Source organism: Brassica napus, chromosome A3 (genome assembly GCF_020379485.1).
Source record: "Brassica napus cultivar Da-Ae chromosome A3, Da-Ae, whole genome shotgun sequence".
NCBI classification, from domain to species: domain Eukaryota; kingdom Viridiplantae; phylum Streptophyta; class Magnoliopsida; order Brassicales; family Brassicaceae; genus Brassica; species Brassica napus.
This window is the reverse complement of record NC_063436.1, coordinates 22,740,630-22,760,974: the sequence shown is the minus strand read 5'-3', so window position 1 is coordinate 22,760,974 and position 20,345 is coordinate 22,740,630. Positions and strand designations below refer to the sequence as shown.

The following is a 20,345-nucleotide window of genomic DNA, read 5'->3' as shown; positions in this document are numbered from 1 at the left end:
ATTTAATAAAAATAGAATAAATAGGTGATAGTTGCACCAAAGTAAATATAGTTGATCTTAAAGCATAAAGTAAAATTGATGTTCCAAAAGAAAAACATGTAAATGCATGTGTTTGAATGAAGATAACAAATTTTTTCTCCTTTTAAAGTATTAACAATCCTTACATGTTTTGTCCATGTCATAGATGTGAGAATATGTTAAGAATTCATTGTGGACATGTTGGTTAAATACTTTGTCTTCAAAATAATCTTGAATTCATGTTTATTGTGTTGCATTTTTTATTTTATTTTAGTTTGTAATGTATATTGTAAACTAAGACTTGGACTTCTTTTTCCAGATTATTCCATTTAGTTTACTGTTACGATGGATTAAATTGTTTTGTTATTTATTAATAGTTTTTCAGTTTATTATATCTGTGGATGGTGGTAATTGGACAATCGTTCTTTAGAGTCAAAGTGTGCCAAACATAGTTTAATCGCAGTGCTTATATTGCCGTCTGATCAACAAAATTGGCAAAACTGAAAAACACAACATTTTCTGGAATTTTTCTTGTGTTAAAAGCTTTTGACGAACTAAAGGTCAACTTTGGGTTCACACTCAGGTGGACGACATCCACCCAGCTACATTCTTATGTTTATATCCCCGAAGTTTTAAAAAACGTTGTATGTCGGGGAAAGCTATTTCCTGTAGAGTCAATTTATCTTCGATGGAGTGTGTTTGGAAGAGAAATAAGAAGCTGGGAAATATTATGTTATTGACTCACTTAGGTGTATAAGTGTTTAATTTTAAAATATCAAAGCCCAAATATTTGCATAGACCGAGACCTAATAAGCCTTACAATTATTAAACTGAAAGCTTAAACTATGAAAATATGATAGATGACAGCTGGGCTGAACGATAATTGAGAGCCACTATAACGTCTACTCAAGATTGGTACACCTCATTGGCTTCTTAGTTGTAGGCTCTGGTGATGTCCCAACTGGGTCTGGGTCTGCAGCCTTGCTCCCGCTCTCACTCAGATGTGAAGATGAAGAAGTCTTGATGATGACTTTGTGGGGGTAGACAAAGAAACTGGACTCAGAGCACGATCACACATGCAGCAAGAGTGAGTTTTTTGTCCAACTGCGACTTGATCAGAGCACAGAGACCAAATCCCTTGGAGTCTTGAAAGATGACCTCGAGCTACTTCTCGTAACCTTTGAAACCGATTTGCAGACAAAGCCATCTCACCTTGTTGTATGAGCGACATGACTTGAGAACGATTGGATTGGGGAACCAGTTTTGATTTAGACGAAAGGAAAATATAAACTGAAAAGTATAAGAGAGATATAAGTATATTAGGAGACTCAGTGCACGCTACAACTCGATATTGTCATGATTGACTTGAGAGTAAAATGATTAGAAGAAAGAGTAAAATGATTGGACGAAACTTACGTTGGAGTAGACAGAAGATTTGAATTTCTTGATTCCACCGTTTGGGTGAACGTCTTCAATGCTGTAACCGATGGAATATTTAAAAGTCAATAGCCTATACAACTATATGGAATATTATAACTTTGAATTTTGTTTACAACTCTAAATCGAACTTATGAACATTTTAGCTTTCACGTGTTTAACTAACAAAAAAAACTGAAAACTTTTGGGTCATAGCACAATCAGAGCATCATGATGGCACACATACATGTCTTAAGTCTCTGGTTTGGTCATTTAAAAGCAACATCCAAACAAAATTAAGTCTGAAAATCAACTAAAATTCTCCAATCTTATTTCTCCTATCCACACTTATTTTAGTATACGTACTAAAAACCTTTATAAAGCTGCTTCTTTCTGCTTTTTAATACAGTCACGGAGTTCATTTTAAATGAGGAAAAGATCAATACAAACTAATCACACTTGAAATCTAACCTTGTTCACCGCATTACGTTGGTAAAAGCTGAATGCGGGTAGGACACAAGCAAACCTTTCCTTGAACTATGATCATAAAGAACGAACAATGATAAGACTACCACACCAAATATATATATGTTCTTGTCTGAAATCATATCTATGAAAAGAGGCTTACATTCTCATCGACAAAGAGCATGTCAACACTCGTCAATTCACCTCCTTTCCTCACATTTCTTGCTTCCCTCTGGACCTCCGCAACGTTGGAGCAGCGTCCTGCTTTCAAATCAGCAAGACAGACTTGGGAATTCGCCATTGTAATAACCAGAAATTGAACAGAGAGATCTTCTGGTTCTCGTCGAAGCTGTGATGCTCATGTCTGGATGAGGAAGTATTTATACCCGAAGCTCTAGTGAGTAGGTACGGGAAGAGAAGGAGTCGGATTGAATGCTGAGGAGTGGATAAATCACGAATTAACAGGAAGTAAAGAAGAGCAAGATGAAACGTTGTAACGTCCATGGCGTTATCATCGACTTTCATCTCGGAAAAAGCGGCGGCCGTAAGATGAAGATACGACTTAGATGACGACATGCGATTTCGGGTCTCAATGCATTATATTTAGAGATAGGCCTGAAATGAAAACACAGAATATGGTTTAATAAATCCACACACCCAAGCCCAGACAATTGAGACCCAAAACAAAAATAAAATGTTGTGATTGGCCAATTATTTTTGATGACGTGGCAGCATAGATTTTGAGGAAATGCTGCTTTTAGTATTGTGATACACAAATTCAATCATGCGAACATTGTTACACAATTAGGTCGTTTTCCGCGCTACGCGCGGATAATTACTATTTAAATTATACTAATGATTTTATTGTGTTAATATCAAATATTGTACAATGTTTTTGTGTTCATAAACTATCTAGTGTGTAGAATATAGTATTTTAGGAAAGACATGCTCTGATTTTTGTTGCATATAACTTTTTTTCTCTCATTTTCGTAATAATTTTTTTATTTTTTTGCTAAAATACTAAAATTGAGTTTAGAATACATAGAAACCTCAGAATATGTCACACTAAAGTTGTTCTTAGTTATGTTTTCTTGGTGATAATCTTCTTAGCTAAATAGTAATTTCTTTTTAAATAAATTTATTAATCAGTATGTATTATAAGCCTTTAAATTTATATTTGTTATTACCTTAAATATTTTGGAGATAATTTCTTGTCACCACAACAAATTTATATTTTCAATTACATATGTTCTGCAACTCCCTGAATAGAGATGTTTGGCTGATTTATAGTGTAAGCTCATCATCATTGATTAATAATATAGTTTAAAATGAGTTAGAATGTATGTTTTACAATGTAAATATTTTAATTTGTATGAACATATTTAAAAGCAGTCCAACTATGAGTTTGTTTCTATTTTTGGATTGTAGTGGTTAGTTTCTAACATCATGAGAATGTGTCCAACTACATTTGCTATAGTTGCCATGATTAGTTGGCTATTTAATTTTATTTATTGTTAGGGCAAATTTTTTATTTTGTAACATGGGACAGAAAATATGAAAACTATTTCCTACTACAACTTTTTAAAGCAACATTTTTAAGATACTGATATACCATTTCTGTAGCTTAATAATAACTTAAAATTTCTATCATCTAGATATTTAAATATTAATTTAAATGATAAAAAATCTGAAAAATAAATAATCTTAACTGATCAGAATTTAATGGTAAAATATTATTTCTTTGTGTTCATATCTAATTCACTCGTGTCATAAATTCACAAATTTCTTATTTGTAAGTCAAATTTGGAAAGTTGAATTATTGAATAGGGGATACGGCCAATACATAATTGGCCGACAAAATTCATTTATTTTCAAAATAAAAAAATAAGATGATAGATGTTTTATTCAGATTCATACTACTCATCAGTTATCTTCGACTTATTTTTTTTTATCATCTGTGGCACAATGGCCTAGTAGTTCCTCTTATTAGAGGCAGTTATAGGGTTCCAACCCCGCTTGGTGAGATGGCAGCAGAGGTGGTACGACCTGTGACCCACTTGCTCCTCTCATTATCTCTGGTTTGATTGTAAGAAACATTAGCAAACAATTCACCTTACTATTATTCAACACAAAAACTTGAGTGTTGTGAAAATTGTTTTTTTTTCTCTTAATATTAGATAAATTGGAAAAGAAAATAGTGCAACTTGGTTACCCTTTATTGTTCTTCTCTCTCTCCTAAAAGTAATGTTAGTATTTGAAACTTTACATGATGGTTTTGAGCTTCGAGAGCTCCGGTTTGGTGATGAATTTCTTATAACTTGAGATCTCCTAGAAAGCACTCTTTCCAATGGATTGGCGCCTATTGGTTGTTTTATTATCTCTCTCTGTCTTCTTCTTCACTTCATAATGAACTTATAAAAGATTGAGAAAAATTAACCAAATCACATTACAGACAATAAGACTATATTTGTTATCATCATCACTGGAACTAAAACATTGTTGATTACCTGATTTTTTTTCATACTTTACTGAAAATTAGAAGATCTGAATTTTCTGCACGTTGGCGGGTGCTTGATATTAAAACTATATATCACAGAAGTGAAAAATAAAATAAATATAATTACAAATAGATTTATACATCAACTTATATATCATATTTGGTATAAATATGTATATATATATATATATACATTTACTATCAAAGTTAACTGTAAGTGTACATTGATAATGCAAAACTAAAGCAATACGAATCAAATAAAAAATTGTTAATAGTTAATTGATTCAATTTTTATTTAAGTTTATCGGTTTATTAAGTTAATTAACATACTGATTTTTACCAGTTTAACATATTTTAACTATAGAAAACAAAAATGTAAAATTTATTAAAAATTATATATTTAAATAAAACATATTTAAAATTAAGAAATAAGATACATTTAAAATAAATAAACATTAAATAATGTATAATATCATTTTCTGTAAAATAATAATGTTAACTTATTATTTAAAAAATAAAGTGAAATAGTTAAACTATCAAAATAAACAAAATAGTAAAAAGTATATTTATGGTTTTTCTTTCAAACAGATGTAGTAAAAATAAAAAATAATAATATAAAAATGTAAAATATTGTTTTCTTTTAAAATAAAATAATATTATATTTTTTTAAATCTTTCTTCGCATAGCAGAAAACTCCTATTCGTTTTTTGTATACAAAGAAATAATTTTTTTTTTGTTTTTTTTTAAATTTTATTTATAATGATTTACCTGTAGTTGTCTATTAACATAGCGATACATAATCTAAGTTATAATCGGTGCCGCTAGGAGACGATGCAATAATCATGATCATGCGAGAAGCTAAGACATGGATTTGGTGGATTTGACAGAGTGAGAATTGTAGATGGATTTATTCTCTTCTTTGACTATTTTTTTTTTCTTTATATCACAATGTGTTTCGTCTATCTTTGTTTGTTTGATTTGTATAGCTTACAACAGCTTCGCAGTTGATTTCAATAACTATTTGCAATCTCTATAAATTTCAAGACTGTACCTTAGACATTGGTCGGTTCCTACACCTACTTTGTCAGTATAGAGTTTTTCATAGTTACACTTGTCTCTTGTTATAAATATATTATAATAAACTAATCGTTTTTATCACCTATTAGTATGATATTCATTTTCTGCGTATTGGTTTTTATTTCTTTAGCTCAATAATAAAACCAGAAAAACATTATCAAAGCGCCAAAAAAAACTATTAAATCAATCACACATTCGTATCACAACTTTGTAAATTAATTAATGCATTTATGCTTTTTATTCTTGAATATCTCAAAGACCATTACATGTCCCAAGTTTCCTATCCAATTGTCATCTTATGGACACCACAGGTATGTAACCCCACTCTGTTTCAGCCACTAAGCACTTGGAAGGAAGGATGATTGTTATATATTTGTAACCAAAATCACTATATAACACCACCGTATATGACCACATATACTTTGACTGATCAATTCAAACTCCCATACCCATATGAAAGCTTCTCTTAGTTACGTACTCAAGTAAAATATGTAGATTCTTTTTTCTTTTGCCACCATCTTCTGTACCTATTACCACCTAGAATATACAACCACTGGAACGGGAAGGAAATATAATAGTTAGCAATATAAATTCAAACTTGGTTATCAGAAATTAAGAAGAGGTAGTGAGTCTAGAACACGCTATGATTCCTCTGTCTAGACCTTCCAAGTAAACTCCTTTTGAGAAGTCTAACTTTCTCCCGCCCGCATCAGTCACCACACCACCAGCTTCTTCCACAATCACAACTCCAGCTGCGTGATCCCATATCTTCTCCTTGTAACTCGACTGCGCAAACTTTATGAACACTTCAGCGTGCAATCGCTGCATACTTAACCATGCTGTACACTCTCATAGGCTGTTTCCTGAAGAGAAGATTCGTTGGAAAGATAATATATATAGAGACTTTTGAAAATAAAATAAAATAAAATAAACAAATAGTAGTTTACCTAACTCCCATGCTATTGGCAAGTCCTGCGGTGAACCTCTTTCTTGACCGAATAGTTAGGACATCCTAGTACTCCCAACAGGACTTTACCGTCCTCTATCAGAGCCAAAGCAACCGCGTACTGATCACCACGAACAAATCCTAACGTCCCATCTACGGGATCAAGAACCCAGTGTCTTCCCTTTGGACCTCCAGTGGAGTTGCATCGACCAATAGCCTTTAGAATGTCATGCGATCCCAAGGGTTTATCTGGCTTGGGAAGACCGTATTTGCGAGCTTCAGACAATGCTTCGTTGACCGCGTTGGAGACAGAATCTAAAAGACCTAAAGACTCGGACTTGGAGAGGGAATCGGTGTCCTCTTCAGCGACAATAGAAAGGTTCTGAGTACCAAAAACCTCAGCTAAAACCCAGCTCACAATCGCTTGAACACCCCAATCTGTTAACACAACAAAGCCAAGAAACCAATCACAGTATGAAACTCTGACACTAAACACACACACTTTCTCACAACTAAAAATTTGGCAATGTCGGTTGGAACAAACAAAACTAAGCAACAATGGACACACAGAGCCTTCATTGAAAAATACAACAAAATATATTTTTCGACTACTAAACTACTAATAATGCAAACTTTACAAAAGATCCTCACCTTTTACAGCAAATCACTGTCGTTTACAGGTTCGTTGAATCCTGCTAAAAATCATAAACATGGGTGAGTGTGCCGATTGAACAAAAGAAGCGGAGACCATATTAACATAGAACTGGTTTTACAGTTTTCAGGAGAAAAAAGAGACATACAGTGTAAGAAAGTCAGCAAATGCACTGATCGCAGTGATCAACCATATCTTGTTAATTTAATGAAATCAATCTTAGAGCAAACCTATGAGAAATCTGATATGTGGACTGTGAAACTGGTTTCACCATTTTCTGAGAGCTTCCCAACTACTGCCTGAAATCACCAGAAAAGCATAGCTATTTATTAGTAATTCGGGATGCCCAATTTGGCAGAGATTGAACAGATTTTCATAGCCATTGCTTGAAATTTCGGAAGTTGTACCTGGTTTGGGTTGAGGCTCATATCGTGGAGCACCATTAGATGAAAGAGGTCGTAGAAAGTGGATCGAAGTGAGATTCGAGGAGGAGGAGATTTATATAACAGGAGAAACAAAGGGAGGTGAAAGGATATTGGTTCTCTCATGAAGATAATATTGAAGGATGGAATTGAATGAGGAGGAGGGAATGGAGGTGAAACGTAAACGGAAATCTGCAGTCTTACGGATGAAAGATATTGAAGCAACGAAGGAGATAGGAAAGTGGTAGGTCTATATTGTGGGCTTTAACCTAAAGGATTCAGTAGAAATTTTGTAAGGCCCAATGATTAGGTCTGATTTTTAGTGTTTATAGAGGACGTGTCAAAATCGTGTTCTCTTATTGGTTTGAATTTATTTGCATACGTGGCATAGCTATATGATGAGAATATCTTCCTTTTAGTAGTGTTAGATGATTGTATGCAATCATATGATGTCTGCCTGTTCTAGCAGCTACCGTAACACTGTAGTTAATGTTGGACCGACACATAAAATTAAAAATTTATTCGAATATTTATTACCGTATATGTCCTTTCAAAAACTGTCTCTGTCGTCTTTCTTGTCATCATGTCTGTTACTTTTCGTGTGGCAATGTCCGAATACATCTTTGTGTTGGGTTCACTTTTGTATTCCACTAGCTTAGTTGTACAAATTCAAGCCCAATAGCATAAATGCTAGGCCCAATAAGAGTTCCAACGTGATAGACTGATAGCTTTTTGGAATGGTTACCTTAATGTATGTATGTCTCTCTCTTAACATGTAAATCTTTTGAAAAATCTTATACCAACCATTTCTTTCACTGTGTATTTTATCACAGATGCAAATAAGAGAAGCTAGTCTAGTCACGTTTAGCCTAATAAGTAAAAGAAAAAGGGAGCTAATCTCGTTTCAAAATGTTTTTTTTTTCTACAAACATAATCTAAAGAAGTTGAATGTTGTTCCAAATGTGGATAAAGCCTCCTCACGTCCTCGTCCTCTTTTGCTCCTGAGGAATGAATCTAACCCCTTGCTTTCCTAGCTCCACTGTCTTTACTTCTCCATTCTCAAGCCTCACCGTTAACTTCGATGCGCCTCCATCTCCTGCTACTTCACTCACCACTCCTTTCTCCCTGTTTATTATCCACTCAAACTGTTAGAAACTTAGAATAGATGAAATAAAGAGTATGAAAAGCTTATATACATACCATGAATCATCTGAGTCATCGTGTATTTGAACTTTTTTGCCTTTTGCATCCTCCCCCAATTTCTTCAGAATCCAACTAGCATCCAACAAACTCTCTTCACGTGAAAGTGACACATCTTCATCTTCGTTGAACCCTGATTTTTCAGCTGTTGGAGGTGATCCTCTCTTTCTCTTAGACCTATGCCCTTTCCTAGACTTACTTCTCTCGTAGACAATCCTTGGTGCTTCTCGTTGTTCTTGGCTCTCCGGATTATGCTTCTTTATTTTCAGTTTCAGCAATGGTCTTGAATCTTTCTGCAACAACTCTTGTTGTCCACCATTTATACCTCCTCTAACCTTACAAGTGTCTACCTCATCTTGAGACACTCTCTTTTCTTCGTTACACTTTCCTAACAAGCTCCGTTGTTGCTCTGAAGTCGTTTCTTCTGATTCTAATTCCCCATGCTTTCCTGAAATTACCAAAGCTTTTTAAATTATCTTGTCTGTGTCAATGTACATCGTAGAGTGTATTTTTTTTCATATCATGCAAACATAAACATACCGTTGGATTTGGAGGCATGCTTTGATACATCGCAGCTCATCGGGTTTGTAACTTCTGCCTTTCGAGTGCCTATACTTCTTATCACCAGTTTCTTTGCCTTCACAGGGTTCGGCTCTGAAGAGTGTTTCTCATTATCTGAATCCTGATGCCTTCTGCTTTTTATCCTGACAACTCTCAATGGCTTCTCTTCTTTACCACTGACCACAACTTTTTCAGCAACTTTTCTTTCGACAGAACCAGACTGATTGATAAGAGGGGCACCACCAGTTTTCCTTAGTGCACTAGCTCTCAGGCTAGCAATTAGATCTTTTTCATCAATATCTTTTCGCTTCCAAATTTCCTGTGCAGCATCCTCAAGATCCTTGATCTAGGCATATCACAAACACAAATCAGAGAGACAAAATGGGATCACTAAATTCTCATTCACAGCAATCCACTAGCATTGGAGAGATAGTAAGACAACAAACATTTATAAAAGACTGACTACACTACACACCTGGTAGCTTTCTCCGCGACAGGTAGAACATTTGTATTGAAGATGCCCATCCACTTGAAACTGCATATACCTCTCATCGCTGCAACATTTGTTTGCAAAGTTAATGTTATTTAGGGGAAACATTCTTTCAGGATGACACAGAAATGCAATTGTTTATATGAAATAGATTAACGATGTGGACCTGATTCCATCACAGGTGCAATGAACCCAGCGCTGGCAGAAGTCACAACACACCATTGGTGTTGCTTCCGAGTCCCTGTAAACCTACGTGACGAAAGCAAAAACAAGTTGGTCGTAAAATAAAATAAAAAATGTGGCCAAACATAACCAAACATGAATAAGGAAAGCCGAGAACAGAACACAACAACAGAGAGAGAGAGTGCAAGAGCATACCTTCAAACATACAGGACAATAGTTTCCCTTAACAAACAGCCTTCCACAAGCATCACAGCAAGTATGGCCCAAAAACCACCTGCAAGTTTAAAAGGAACGTTAAGATGTCAAATGCACTTGTAATGAATCAATCAAAAATGACACATCACAAAGCAAAAGAGTTGAATACCGTAAGCTCTGGCCATTCCCAGGGACTTTAGACCCACAGCTGTAACATTTGGTGTGTTTATGACACAGATATGGTCCAGAAGCAACAGTCTGTAATATCCAGGGAAGAGAATAAATCAATTTTGCAGAAGAAAAGATGAGAAACCTTGTATAGAAGAAGCAAACGAATACTATACCTTGTGTCGAGGTTGTTGGCAATCACAATGATAAGCATCGTCACATCTTTTGCAGAACATCAACTTCTTTGGATCCCCTGAAGTTCCACATCCCTGACGAAAAACATAATCAAGAGAATGTACTTTCATGATGAAAATTAAAAAAAAAATGTCCAAACTAACCTCACAGGTTCGGCAAGAGGGGCAAGCCCAAGAGCTCCAATTAAATAAATCTGCAAGCAAAAAAAAACCGCTATAAGAATCTTCTAGGCATAAGAATCATTAAGCATCAGATTCCCATGAAAAGATACCTCTATGTTGAGCCCAAGTCTTCAAGCAGTTTCTATGATACTTCTTCCCACAGCATTTGCAAGAAAGCATCTTTGCTCTCTCACTCTTCCCAACTTCAACCATATAGCACATGTGACATGTAATACTTGCACTGTGATGGTCATGGTCTTCTCCAATGATCTCCGTGACAGGAACCTGCATAGATAAAGACATAACAATGAAACAAATGCTCGAGGACAACAACAAAACACGCACGGTACACAAACGACATCATAAACCGTTACACTTCATCATTAACTAGCAAGTCTAGCCTATCTAAACGAACTAAATCACTCTCTCAAGTTATTATTCATCACACTCAATTAAGTTCAAAGACAAGTAGAATCACCATTAAGTTGTCATAGTCAGGATTCGCAGTAGAATCCTCAGCTACCTTCTTCTTCTTCAGCAGCACCACATTGCGTTTGCCTTGCGTCGATGCCTCAACCTTCACCTCCGAGTCCTCCCCAACCGCAACAACATCTCTAGGCACGTGGATCTGAACGGTACCGTCCTTGAAAACACCACCAGCATCGAAAGGGTCTCGCAGGAACATTTGGAGAGAGTGGATGTCGTTGAGGAACACATCCTTGACTTCTTTGCGGTAAAGATTCCGAGGAAACCCCAACAAGCAGTCACAAATTTTCCGGCTAGGGAGAAACGACAAAGGAACAATTCGTAATTAGTAAAACAACGAAGAGGCGCCAAAAAGCGAAAGAAGAGAGGAGACAAAACATTACCAAGTGATTGGACAAGCTACATGAAAGACCATGGTCGGGTTCGATTTTTAGGGATCTGACCTTTTTTTTTTTTTGCTGTTAATAATGAATTTTGTTTTTGGTCTCGCGAACTTTTTGTAAATAACTTATATTCTAAGGTCCTAAACGGAAATATATTGTTATTAGCCCGATCCGTGCCTAAGTCTAAGAACCAATGATAACGAGACGCGTGGGCAGGCACTGTAATAAACAATCAGTGTAATAACCAATAACTAACGAACGCGTGGATATAAGCTGTTCATAGCGCCAAATTCTGATTTATTTTTTCTTTGTTTTCGCACATAAACAAAAACGTATTTTTCAAAGGTTCACTTCACTCGTCAGAGGAAGCTAAAGAGCGTCTCTGCGGCGAGGACAAGCGAAAAATCTCCGATCAGCGTATGGATGCACCCGAAAGATGCGAGAGATTCGTCGTCCCTGAAGGCACCAAAAAGTATTGAACTCGAAAGCTTACTCTATAATCTTCTTCATCTCTTTCTTGAAATAGGTTTCTATATACACTTTTGTTCTTGTCTGGTCTCCCTCAGCTTTGTTTTCTGAATATTGTGACGAAAATGTTGTGTGTTTCTGGATGCCAACTTCCTCATCCTCTCATGTACAAAATCATAGTCAGGGTATGTTTAATTCGAAGGAACATTACTATCATCTCTGTTTAAGGTCCTCCTATCTGAGAGATTTTGGGGGTTATAACCATTTTTTTTAAGAATTTCCATTAAAAAAAAATTATGATTTGAGAGTTATGCCTATGTAAAACGCTTTCAAAAAATTTGGGAGGTCAAGGCTAATGTTATCATAGAGCAGTGCCCATATATGGCCTTGTCTGTGTTGTATACACTTCACTTCTTTTGTTGAGGAGTTTTAAAAACAGTTTGTTTTGTAAGCTCGTTGTGTTGACTTCTATTGTCTTGTTTTCTGACTTGTCGAAATATCTTTGATTTTGTCTATGAATTGGCTCTGTTTTCAGGTTCGCACTACAAACCAGTCTTCCCCGATGCAAGCATACAATCAGGCCATCAATGACCTGGACAAGGAGCTTGACACTCTCAAGAACCAGTTTGAGGTAACAATGACTCACTTTCTAGAGTCCTAAATCGGATTTTACTGTATGAAATGTAACCCATTTGGTAGTGAAAGGATTAGCTCTAGATAAGGTTATCTGTGTGTGTTTATAATCAGTTTGTTGTTAATTAGTGAGATGGATTATGGAATATCAAATGCTACCAGGTCTTATGTTTTACCCTTCTGTGTATTTTTTCAGGCAGAGATGGCCAAGTTTTCGGATCATTAGTACTAAAGTAACTCAGAGTTCTCTAAGCACCAACCACAAGACTTATAATGCTCTTGTGGACTTTTTTTCCTAATCATGTTTGTATAAATCAGAAACAAATCTTCATGTAATTTGTTTTAACTCTATGTTTTGTACACCATTTCAGACTGCTAACAAGGCTATGCTTAGTATTGCCTCTTCTTTTTTTTTTACCATTTTATCTATGAAAACCACTTAATCTTTGAACTATTGTACAGAGTCTCTTTAAGAGTTGTGACGGTCAAGCTACAATGTAAATGCATTTGAACAGATATTTACAGGATGGTGAAATCATCATGAAGCCCTTCTAGCTGACCACGTGTACGCTGCTGCTGAATAATCAACATCGATGTGTTGTGTGAGAAATCTGATCCGGAAAGAACATCGCCTATGGGACCAAGCTCTGGACATTGCTGCCAATCATTTAACCCAGTGGTTAACCCGCTACTCGCCCTTCCTCCTCCTCTCCCAACAATCACCAGCCCATACTCTCCATCCAGTGATTTTAGCGCTGTGAAAGTCTCTGAAGAGTTCGTCAGATGCTTCTCCATGTAAGACACTCTTCCTCCACCGGCTATATATCTTTCGTAGAACTCAGCGAAACACTCGTCGTCAAGCTTCATCTCCTCCTCTTGCTCCACCACGCTCGCTCTGTTCAGTATGCTGCTGCGTTTCTGCGCGTTCTGAGAGCTCTTGTCTTCCAGGAAACGTATCACGCTTAGCTTCACAGCTGGGTGTCGAGCCACTTGTGCAGCAAAGGCTAGTGCCTCTCTGTCGTCTCTACCACCTATGAATATTATGGCAATGTCCATGGACGCTCCTGGTCTCCATGCCTCTTCTGTTTGCCCGAACGACCTATCCACGAGGATTCCTATTGAACACGGTGCGTTCTTCAGAATCTGCAACACACAATGGCATTATCTGAATCTCCAGTGACTAGATAGATAGGTAGGTTGGTTGAAATCTCACCGAAAAAAATCAGACCGGTTCGTTCTCTGTTAGTTCGGTTTCAAAAAATTTTACCGAAGTTTTTGGTATTACGGTTAGTTCTATAAAATTTTTGGTTTAAATTGAAAAAATTTATAGAAAAACAGGCTAATTTTGGTTATTGGTTAGGATTTTAGTTAATTCGGTTTGAAATTTCGGTTAAGATTGATACTGTTCGATAATTTTTTTTCTTTAAAAAAAACAAATTAACCGATTACTGAACCAAAAACCAAAAAAAAAAAAAAAAAAAGTTGCTGAACTGAACCAAACCTTCAAATCGAACTAACCGAAAACCGGACTTTTAATTCGGTTCGGCAGGTTCAGTTCCAGTAATAACCGCATGCCTATAGATAGTAAACAGCAGAAGACGATTACCTTGCGGTTCACATGACGGAACCCGGTATGGCCAGAGTCAAGAGTGCCATCAGGACTTCTACGTTTATGAAACGGTAGAATTATAATAGAAACCATAAGTTCATCAGCCAAACCACAAATATCATGTGCCATGGTCATAAACGTTGACAATGCCAGCATCCTACGCACTGTGACACCTTGCCCACTTCGGAGCTCACCATACCCATTGACAGCAGCGGTTATACTCTCACGCATCTCCGTCACCGTCCTGTCTGTTACCGTCACTGAATCATCATTATTCTGACCCGATCTGCCGTCCTTTTTCAGCGTGGCGGCGATCTCATCAGTCAGCTCCACCATATCAGTAGCGTAGTATATGGACCCCGGCTCACGTCCTCCATGGCAGATCTCCATGAGGTTGAGCGTTGAGCCGATGTTGTGGGGACCGTGTAGACCCATCAAGACTCGAAGCTCGGTTGTTGGATCTAGCCATTGTAGCGCCATGATGTGTACGGGGACTCGCTTTCTTGCTCTTTTGATTATGTCCATGACAACAAATGGAGAGTAGACCACTGTTAGGACAATGACGAAGATCATCATTGCACCGGTCGTGTTTTTCACCCTGTTTGTCTGCATTTAGACCAAAAAAAAATGGTTTCATCTCTTTGTCAGAAAAACAAACAATATAAATAGTCCCTCCCTACGAGAATTGACTCCGTGTGACGGAGTGCTACTAGACACTTTCTTACTACTAGACCAATAGCTCGTTAGTGGTAAAACATTTTTGTTGTAATGATAAGTTGAGTGGAAAGGAGAAAGGTTGATGTATATATACCCGAATGGCTAAAGCGGCCAAGTAGACATGAAAGTGGCCTTTAGTGGTAAGAAGCAGTCCAAGCGATGCGGTTTCTCGGACATGGTATCCGAGTAGTACACCGCACAACACTGTTCCGACGACTTTTCCGGCTATGACAGTACCAAGAAGAGAAAACAATCTCGCCCAAGCCAATTTATCTCCAATGTCAAAGTTTCTCATGTGGATAATGAATCCAACCCAGAAGAAGAAGATAGGGTAGAACACCGTGCTGAGCAAGTAATTGATTTTGTTGATGATCCATTTGGACATCCTTCCTTGGTTCGGAAGGAAGAGACCAGCCGTGAAGGCGCTGAGGATCGGGTTGTACATTGACTCAGGCGGCCAAGTAGGGAAGCTACATATTAAGACGACAAACGCTAAGGACATAACGAGGTGAGAGCCTTTGAGTGGTTTACCCTCAGGGTTCTCGTTGTTGACCCAGTTGAGAAAGATTGGTGAAACAATGGAAGTGAAAGTGACTTGAGCGAGGAAGAGGCAGAACATGAGTAAGGCTCTGAAGAATCTGTGGAGAGGACGAGGGAGAGGTCTCTCCGTAGGGAAAAAAATGAATCCGAAGCAGTAGAACAAGGTCGAGATCATGTCGGTGTGGACGCCCGCGGCTGATGCGAGCTTGCCGAGATCAGATTTTCTGATTTTGAGATTGGAGATGACGCGGGTGAGGATAGGCGAGCCGGTGCTCGAAGCCATGAGGGAGAGAGCTAAGGAGAAAACGAAGGGAGCGGTTTTGGTGTAGTGGAGGAAAGGCGTTGTGGCAAAGGCGATGGCAAAGGTTGTGAGCATGCTTGTGTATGCCATGAATGCGTCTTTGGTTGGTGGTCTGAGGAGGGCGCTTGGGTTCATCTCTAGGCCCATCACGAACATATGGCAGATCATTCCGAATTCGATAATGTTGTTGAGGGTGGTCGAGTAAGGACCCGAGAATGCTTCTCGAAACTTGGGAAGGTTGCCTAGAATCAACCCTATCTGAGGCACATAACAAGTTAGGATTGGTTTTGGAATATCATCAAAAGAGAGAAGGGGAAGAGATTGAGACGTACGGCAAAATCGGTGGTGAGGTAAGGTTGGCCTAAAGGCTTCATGGCATGATGGAGGAGAGTTCTGATGACGAAGATAGCGATGAAGCCAAGAACCTTCAAAGCCTCTTCAGGCTTGTCTAGGTTAAGGTACCATTTGTCTCCACATACGTTTTTTGTTGTAGTTGTATTCATCCTCTCTCTATCTGTGGTTAATTCTTACTCGTTCGTATAGTATTTGTGTTGGGATTATTTGTTTCTTGGGGGAGGAAGAAAGCTTTTCAAATTGTTGTTTTTTTTCTTCTTTTGATTTTCAGTTACGACTTGGTTTAGAGGTTTGGGAAATGAGAGGGTGTGATTGTTTTTTACTCAGAAATTGGCGGATGTGCTTGTTGATCCCTTCATTTACGTTCCTTCTCTCCCATTATTCCACCATTCATGATAGAATAGTTGATGAAACAAACCAGAAAAAGTTCAGGGAAAGGTCAAATACTTTGACGTTCAGTTATAATATGGTCGCATATATCTGTCTAGTTTTCCAATCAATTTTTTTTCCTCAAACAAATTATATTAGCACTTTAAAACATTACAAAAGCCACATACAGACACTGACTGAACACTTAGCAGTTTTCCAATTAATTATTCTCATAACTTGTAGTATGATAATCCATATGACAAAAAGAATCAATATAACAAAAAGCATTAGTTTTCTAAAATAGAGACTAAAATTTTTGAAAATAAGAAAAGTGAAAACTATGTATATTTTTAGGTGTACACGAATTTTAATATAGAGGCTAGAATATAAATAGTTGAAGAAGTAGAAACTCTTTTTTTTTTTATATATAGTAAAAATATATGCAAGGAAAATAAAGCTGAAGATGCTGTAAAAAAAACTTTTTTTTATGGCTAGAATAGCTGAGGTAAAAAACTATCTTTTTGAAAATACTATATTCCACTAAATTTTAGTTTTTTTTATGATCAAATTTTAGTTAGTTAGTTTCTTTGGTATACTAACTTACAAAGTTTTTCCAAAACATTTTTTAATAAAAAAATTGTCCTAAAAAAATAAAGCTCAAAGACAGAACTCAATGTGTTAAAAAAAATGTGTTAAATGAGAAAGATATAGGAGGAATTGGGTGGTCCTTATACAGCATAGAAGGTACCCAAAAACTCCAAGGATCTTCCTTAATCAAACCCACAAACTCTTCATTAGAGGCTGAAGCAACAGCAATGCTCATGGCTGCACAACAATTATGGAGACTGAGGTATGAGCATGTTGCTTTTATAAGTGACTGCAAACAGCTTGTAGATGAGTTAAATCAGTGCTTAGCTGAAGAAACCATCAAAACTGCTCGTACCACTGAGGCTTTCTCTATGGTAAAAGACATTAAAGTTATGGTAAAGGCTTGTAATTTTACTTTTCATCATGTGTTTAGATCGTCAGTTAGCAGTGTGAATGTATTAGCTAAAAATGCAAGGCAAAGTGGTAACGGATATGTACTCACTTGGATGTTTTAATAAAATTAAAATGTTCACCAAAAAATGTGTTAAAAAAAAAAAAAAAAAAAAAACAGAACTCAATTTTTATTTCTGGAAGGTTCGTTTTGACTAAAGTGAAAAGTTGAAGGTCTTTATTGTCATTTTATTTTAACCAAAAACTGAAGAAAAATAAAAGTCATCCGTCTCTTCCACTCTCCGGTAGATCTCTCTCTCCCTCTCTATCTATCAATCTAGTCGTCTTCGTGAGTGACTTGGAAGACGAATCACACTTCTCCTCCGTACTCTGTAATCTCACTGAGTCTTCTTGTTTCGATATGTTCGATGCTAAAACTTCTTGTTCTCCCTCCCATGGTTGCTGTTAAAAATAAGCTTTTATTGTTTTTTTTTTCTTTCAACTGTCCGTATTTGTCCATAGTCAAATCACCATTTCATATATAATCCAAACTGTAATGAATTGTTCTGTCTCTAGTTAAACATACATCGTTTTAGTAGCTTTAGTTACAAAGTCTTCTTCTTGTATAATCAAATTCAACACTTAAAAAAGTTGTTTGTGTTCTTATTGACTTTGCCAATCATTTTAACACTAGACCCTTACTCATTCAGCTCTTCGAAGTTGAATAGATTGGAAACAATGGATGAATCTCCTCTGGAGCAGCAAAGTCAATCTCATGGTATAAACTGCTGCCTGTTCATTCATTCATTCTCTGAATATAAAGTGGACTGCTTTATATTGTTTGTGATCTTACTTTTTTTTTGTTTATTTGTTAAAGAATTGATTGACTAGTATTTTTTTTTCCTGCTGCATCATTTGGTTTCAGAACAAGAGAACGAAATAGTTACTGAAGGTAGTGCCTTTGGTCATGGTGAGCCTCCTTCTCAAGACGGTAGTGTTCCTCCCAAAGTTGATAGCCCAGTGGAAGTGCTGGATGAGAAAGTCAGTAAGCAGATCATTAAAGAAGGTCATGGCTCCAAACCATCCAAATACTCCACATGCTTCTGTAAGTACCCCCACTTAGCTCTCTGTTGATGATCATCTTCTCTAACTTCCCTTTATTTTTCTTCTGTGGTGGACTCTCTTGACTGAGTCTCAACATTTTTTTCCTTGATATGGAATTGGAATTGTTGTGCTATAACTTGTAAAAGGGGTTTGTTTAAAATTTGGTGAATAGTTTCGTTTGGGTGTAAGGAACAGTTAAATCAAATTTCTGACCAAATTTCATACGGGCTCATAGTGCATTATAGGGCATGGACCAAACACACGCAGCATAAATTTGAGGATACATGGCAAGAGCAGCAACCTATTGAACTGGTTCTAGGAAAAGGTATGTGTCTCTCCATTATGTTTGCTTTAATGTTAATATACATTTTGTTAAACGAGATTGTGCACTTAAGGAGTGGTGATGTTGTCTGTGAAACAGAAAAAAAAGAAATGACTGGTTTGGCCATGGGTGTTGCTAGCATGAAATCTGGTGAACGTGCGCTCTTGCATATTGGCTGGGAACTTGGATACGGGAAAGATGGAAACTTTTCTTTTCCCAATGTTCCTCCTATGGCTGACTTGTTGTATGAGGTTGAAGTTATTGGCTTTGATGAAACTAAAGAGGCAAGTTTCTTTTTTTTTTTTTTTAAATTGTAGTATTATCAGTAGTTTCTTATTTCCTTACCCTGACAAGTGACAACTCAAAAACCAAGTGTTATCCCAAGCTCTTTGTTTTGAGCTGACTTAAGAGGGGATGGATTGTACAGGGAAAGGCTCGCAGTGATATGACTGTGGAGGAAAGGATTGGTGCAGCAGACAGAAGGAAAATGGATGGGAATAATCTGTTTAAGGACGATAAACTGGAGGAGGCCATGCAGCAATATGAAATGGTTATAGATCTTCCTCTCTACTGAGCGAGTCTTAATAGAGCTCTTTGGTCCCCTTAACTCTTATAAAAGTTATGGTTTTTGCTGTCTTAGGCCATTGCATACATGGGGGACGACTTCATGTTTCAGCTATATGGGAAGTACCAGGATATGGCTTTGGCAGTTAAGAACCCATGCCACTTAAACATGGCAGCTTGCTTGATCAAACTGAAACGTTACGATGAAGCAATTGGTCACTGCAACATTGTAAGCATTCATTGTAAGCGGTTATTACTATTTTTTTTCTTCTTCTCAAAATCTAATGAAGCTGTGAAACTTATCAGGTGTTGACAGAAGAAGAGAAAAACCCAAAGGCCTTGTTCAGACGAGGGAAGGCCAAGGCAGAGCTAGGACAGATGGATTCAGCTCGTGAAGATTTTCGAAAAGCTCAAAAGTATGCACCTGACGACAATGCGATTAGAAGAGAGCTGCGAGGCATTGCAGAGCAAGAGAAAGCTGTGTACCAAAAGCAAAAAGAGATGTACAAAGGAATATTTGGAGGAGGGAGAGATGAAAGTGGTGGCAAGGGAAAGAGCCGTAACTGGTTGATAATGCTATGGCAGTGGTTGGTGTCCCTTTTCAGCAGAATCTTGGGACGTAACAGGGTTAAAGCAGATTAATGTAATGAAAGGCAAAGAAGATCAACTCTTTTTATTTTCTTATGTTGTAATGACTTCGAGAGACATGGAACTTGTTAATCTTATTAAGGGAGAATTTACAAAACATAGTTGAGAACTGTGGTTTAAGAAGCTAATATGGTGAGCTAAACTACCATGAGGGATTGGGGAGGGTGACATGGTCCAGGCGAAGTAAGCAGAGACTCATAAGCATCAGATTTTTCATGTCTTC

The 20,345-nt window shown here is 37.0% G+C and overlaps 3 protein-coding genes, 1 long non-coding RNA gene and 2 pseudogenes across 7 annotated transcripts; 2 read left to right on the top strand and 4 right to left on the bottom strand.

Annotated features, from left to right (window-relative positions):
* Positions 1 to 309: 309 nt before the first annotated feature.
* Positions 310 to 5,462, bottom strand: LOC111208543. Its single transcript, XR_002660438.2, has 4 exons — positions 2,063 to 5,462; positions 1,906 to 1,971; positions 1,435 to 1,495; positions 310 to 1,308 (listed from the first exon to the last, which is right to left on the bottom strand). It is a non-coding gene; the product is annotated as an uncharacterized LOC111208543 (long non-coding RNA).
* Positions 5,463 to 5,627: 165 nt separating this feature from the next.
* LOC106452423 lies at positions 5,628 to 7,514 on the bottom strand (annotated as a pseudogene).
* Positions 7,515 to 8,271: 757 nt separating this feature from the next.
* Positions 8,272 to 11,633, bottom strand: LOC106448411 (histone-lysine N-methyltransferase 2C-like). Of its 2 annotated transcripts, none has more exons than XM_013890300.3 (12): positions 11,516 to 11,633; positions 11,125 to 11,425; positions 10,757 to 10,931; positions 10,629 to 10,678; positions 10,467 to 10,559; positions 10,292 to 10,380; positions 10,123 to 10,201; positions 9,911 to 9,993; positions 9,730 to 9,808; positions 9,234 to 9,600; positions 8,694 to 9,141; positions 8,272 to 8,618 (listed from the first exon to the last, which is right to left on the bottom strand). In XM_013890300.3, the coding sequence occupies exons 1-12, from the start codon at positions 11,545 to 11,547 to the stop codon at positions 8,471 to 8,473; spliced, it is 1,944 nt and encodes a 647-aa protein (XP_013745754.2). In that variant the 5' UTR covers positions 11,548 to 11,633; the 3' UTR covers positions 8,272 to 8,470. The 2 variants fall into 2 exon arrangements, with proteins under 2 accessions (XP_013745754.2, XP_048632718.1); XM_048776761.1 differs by having other exon boundaries at positions 11,170 to 11,425.
* A 79-nt stretch (positions 11,634 to 11,712) lies between these two features.
* LOC106442475 lies at positions 11,713 to 13,061 on the top strand (annotated as a pseudogene).
* On the bottom strand, positions 13,057 to 17,602 carry LOC106376948 (cation/H(+) antiporter 28-like). The gene is made up of 4 exons (XM_013817094.3): positions 16,116 to 17,602; positions 15,037 to 16,041; positions 14,223 to 14,831; positions 13,057 to 13,759 (listed from the first exon to the last, which is right to left on the bottom strand). Exons 1-4 carry the CDS (start codon positions 16,284 to 16,286, stop codon positions 13,136 to 13,138), a joined length of 2,409 nt encoding a protein of 802 aa, XP_013672548.2. The 5' UTR covers positions 16,287 to 17,602; the 3' UTR covers positions 13,057 to 13,135.
* Positions 17,603 to 17,735: 133 nt separating this feature from the next.
* Positions 17,736 to 20,221, top strand: LOC106448380 (peptidyl-prolyl cis-trans isomerase FKBP42). 3 transcript variants are annotated; one of them, XM_048776763.1, is made up of 8 exons: positions 17,736 to 17,789; positions 18,195 to 18,262; positions 18,410 to 18,589; positions 18,824 to 18,913; positions 19,010 to 19,194; positions 19,338 to 19,460; positions 19,551 to 19,703; positions 19,781 to 20,221. In XM_048776763.1, the coding sequence occupies exons 2-8, from the start codon at positions 18,223 to 18,225 to the stop codon at positions 20,114 to 20,116; spliced, it is 1,107 nt and encodes a 368-aa protein (XP_048632720.1). In that variant the 5' UTR covers positions 17,736 to 17,789; positions 18,195 to 18,222; the 3' UTR covers positions 20,117 to 20,221. The 3 variants fall into 3 exon arrangements, with proteins under 3 accessions (XP_048632720.1, XP_048632719.1, XP_048632721.1); XM_048776762.1 differs by having other exon boundaries at positions 17,737 to 17,876; XM_048776764.1 differs by lacking the exon at positions 17,736 to 17,789 and adding an exon at positions 17,801 to 17,942.
* The last annotated feature ends 124 nt before the right edge of the window (positions 20,222 to 20,345 follow it).

What these genes read in the sequence shown, in the direction of transcription:
- LOC106448411 (XM_013890300.3), bottom strand. Translation starts at nt 11,547, where the DNA reads ATGGTCTTTCATGTAGCTTGTCCAATCACTTG. An exon ending in CCTCTTGCCGAACCTGTGAG is followed by an intron (nt 10,560 to 10,628) that starts GTTAGTTTGGAC and finishes GTTTTTCGTCAG; the next exon opens with GGATGTGGAACTTCAGGGGA. An exon ending in GGGAATGGCCAGAGCTTACG is followed by an intron (nt 10,202 to 10,291) that starts GTATTCAACTCT and finishes TTAAACTTGCAG; the next exon opens with GTGGTTTTTGGGCCATACTT.
- LOC106376948 (XM_013817094.3), bottom strand. Translation starts at nt 16,286, where the DNA reads ATGAATACAACTACAACAAAAAACGTATGTGGAGACAAATGGTACCTT. An exon ending in ACCTCACCACCGATTTTGCC is followed by an intron (nt 16,042 to 16,115) that starts GTACGTCTCAAT and finishes TATGTGCCTCAG; the next exon opens with ATAGGGTTGATTCTAGGCAA. An exon ending in TCCGTCATGTGAACCGCAAG is followed by an intron (nt 13,760 to 14,222) that starts GTAATCGTCTTC and finishes TGTGTGTTGCAG; the next exon opens with ATTCTGAAGAACGCACCGTG.
- LOC106448380 (XM_048776763.1), top strand. Translation starts at nt 18,223, where the DNA reads ATGGATGAATCTCCTCTGGAGCAGCAAAGTCAATCTCATG. An exon ending in GCTTTGATGAAACTAAAGAG is followed by an intron (nt 19,195 to 19,337) that starts GCAAGTTTCTTT and finishes TGGATTGTACAG; the next exon opens with GGAAAGGCTCGCAGTGATAT. An exon ending in CAATTGGTCACTGCAACATT is followed by an intron (nt 19,704 to 19,780) that starts GTAAGCATTCAT and finishes GAAACTTATCAG; the next exon opens with GTGTTGACAGAAGAAGAGAA.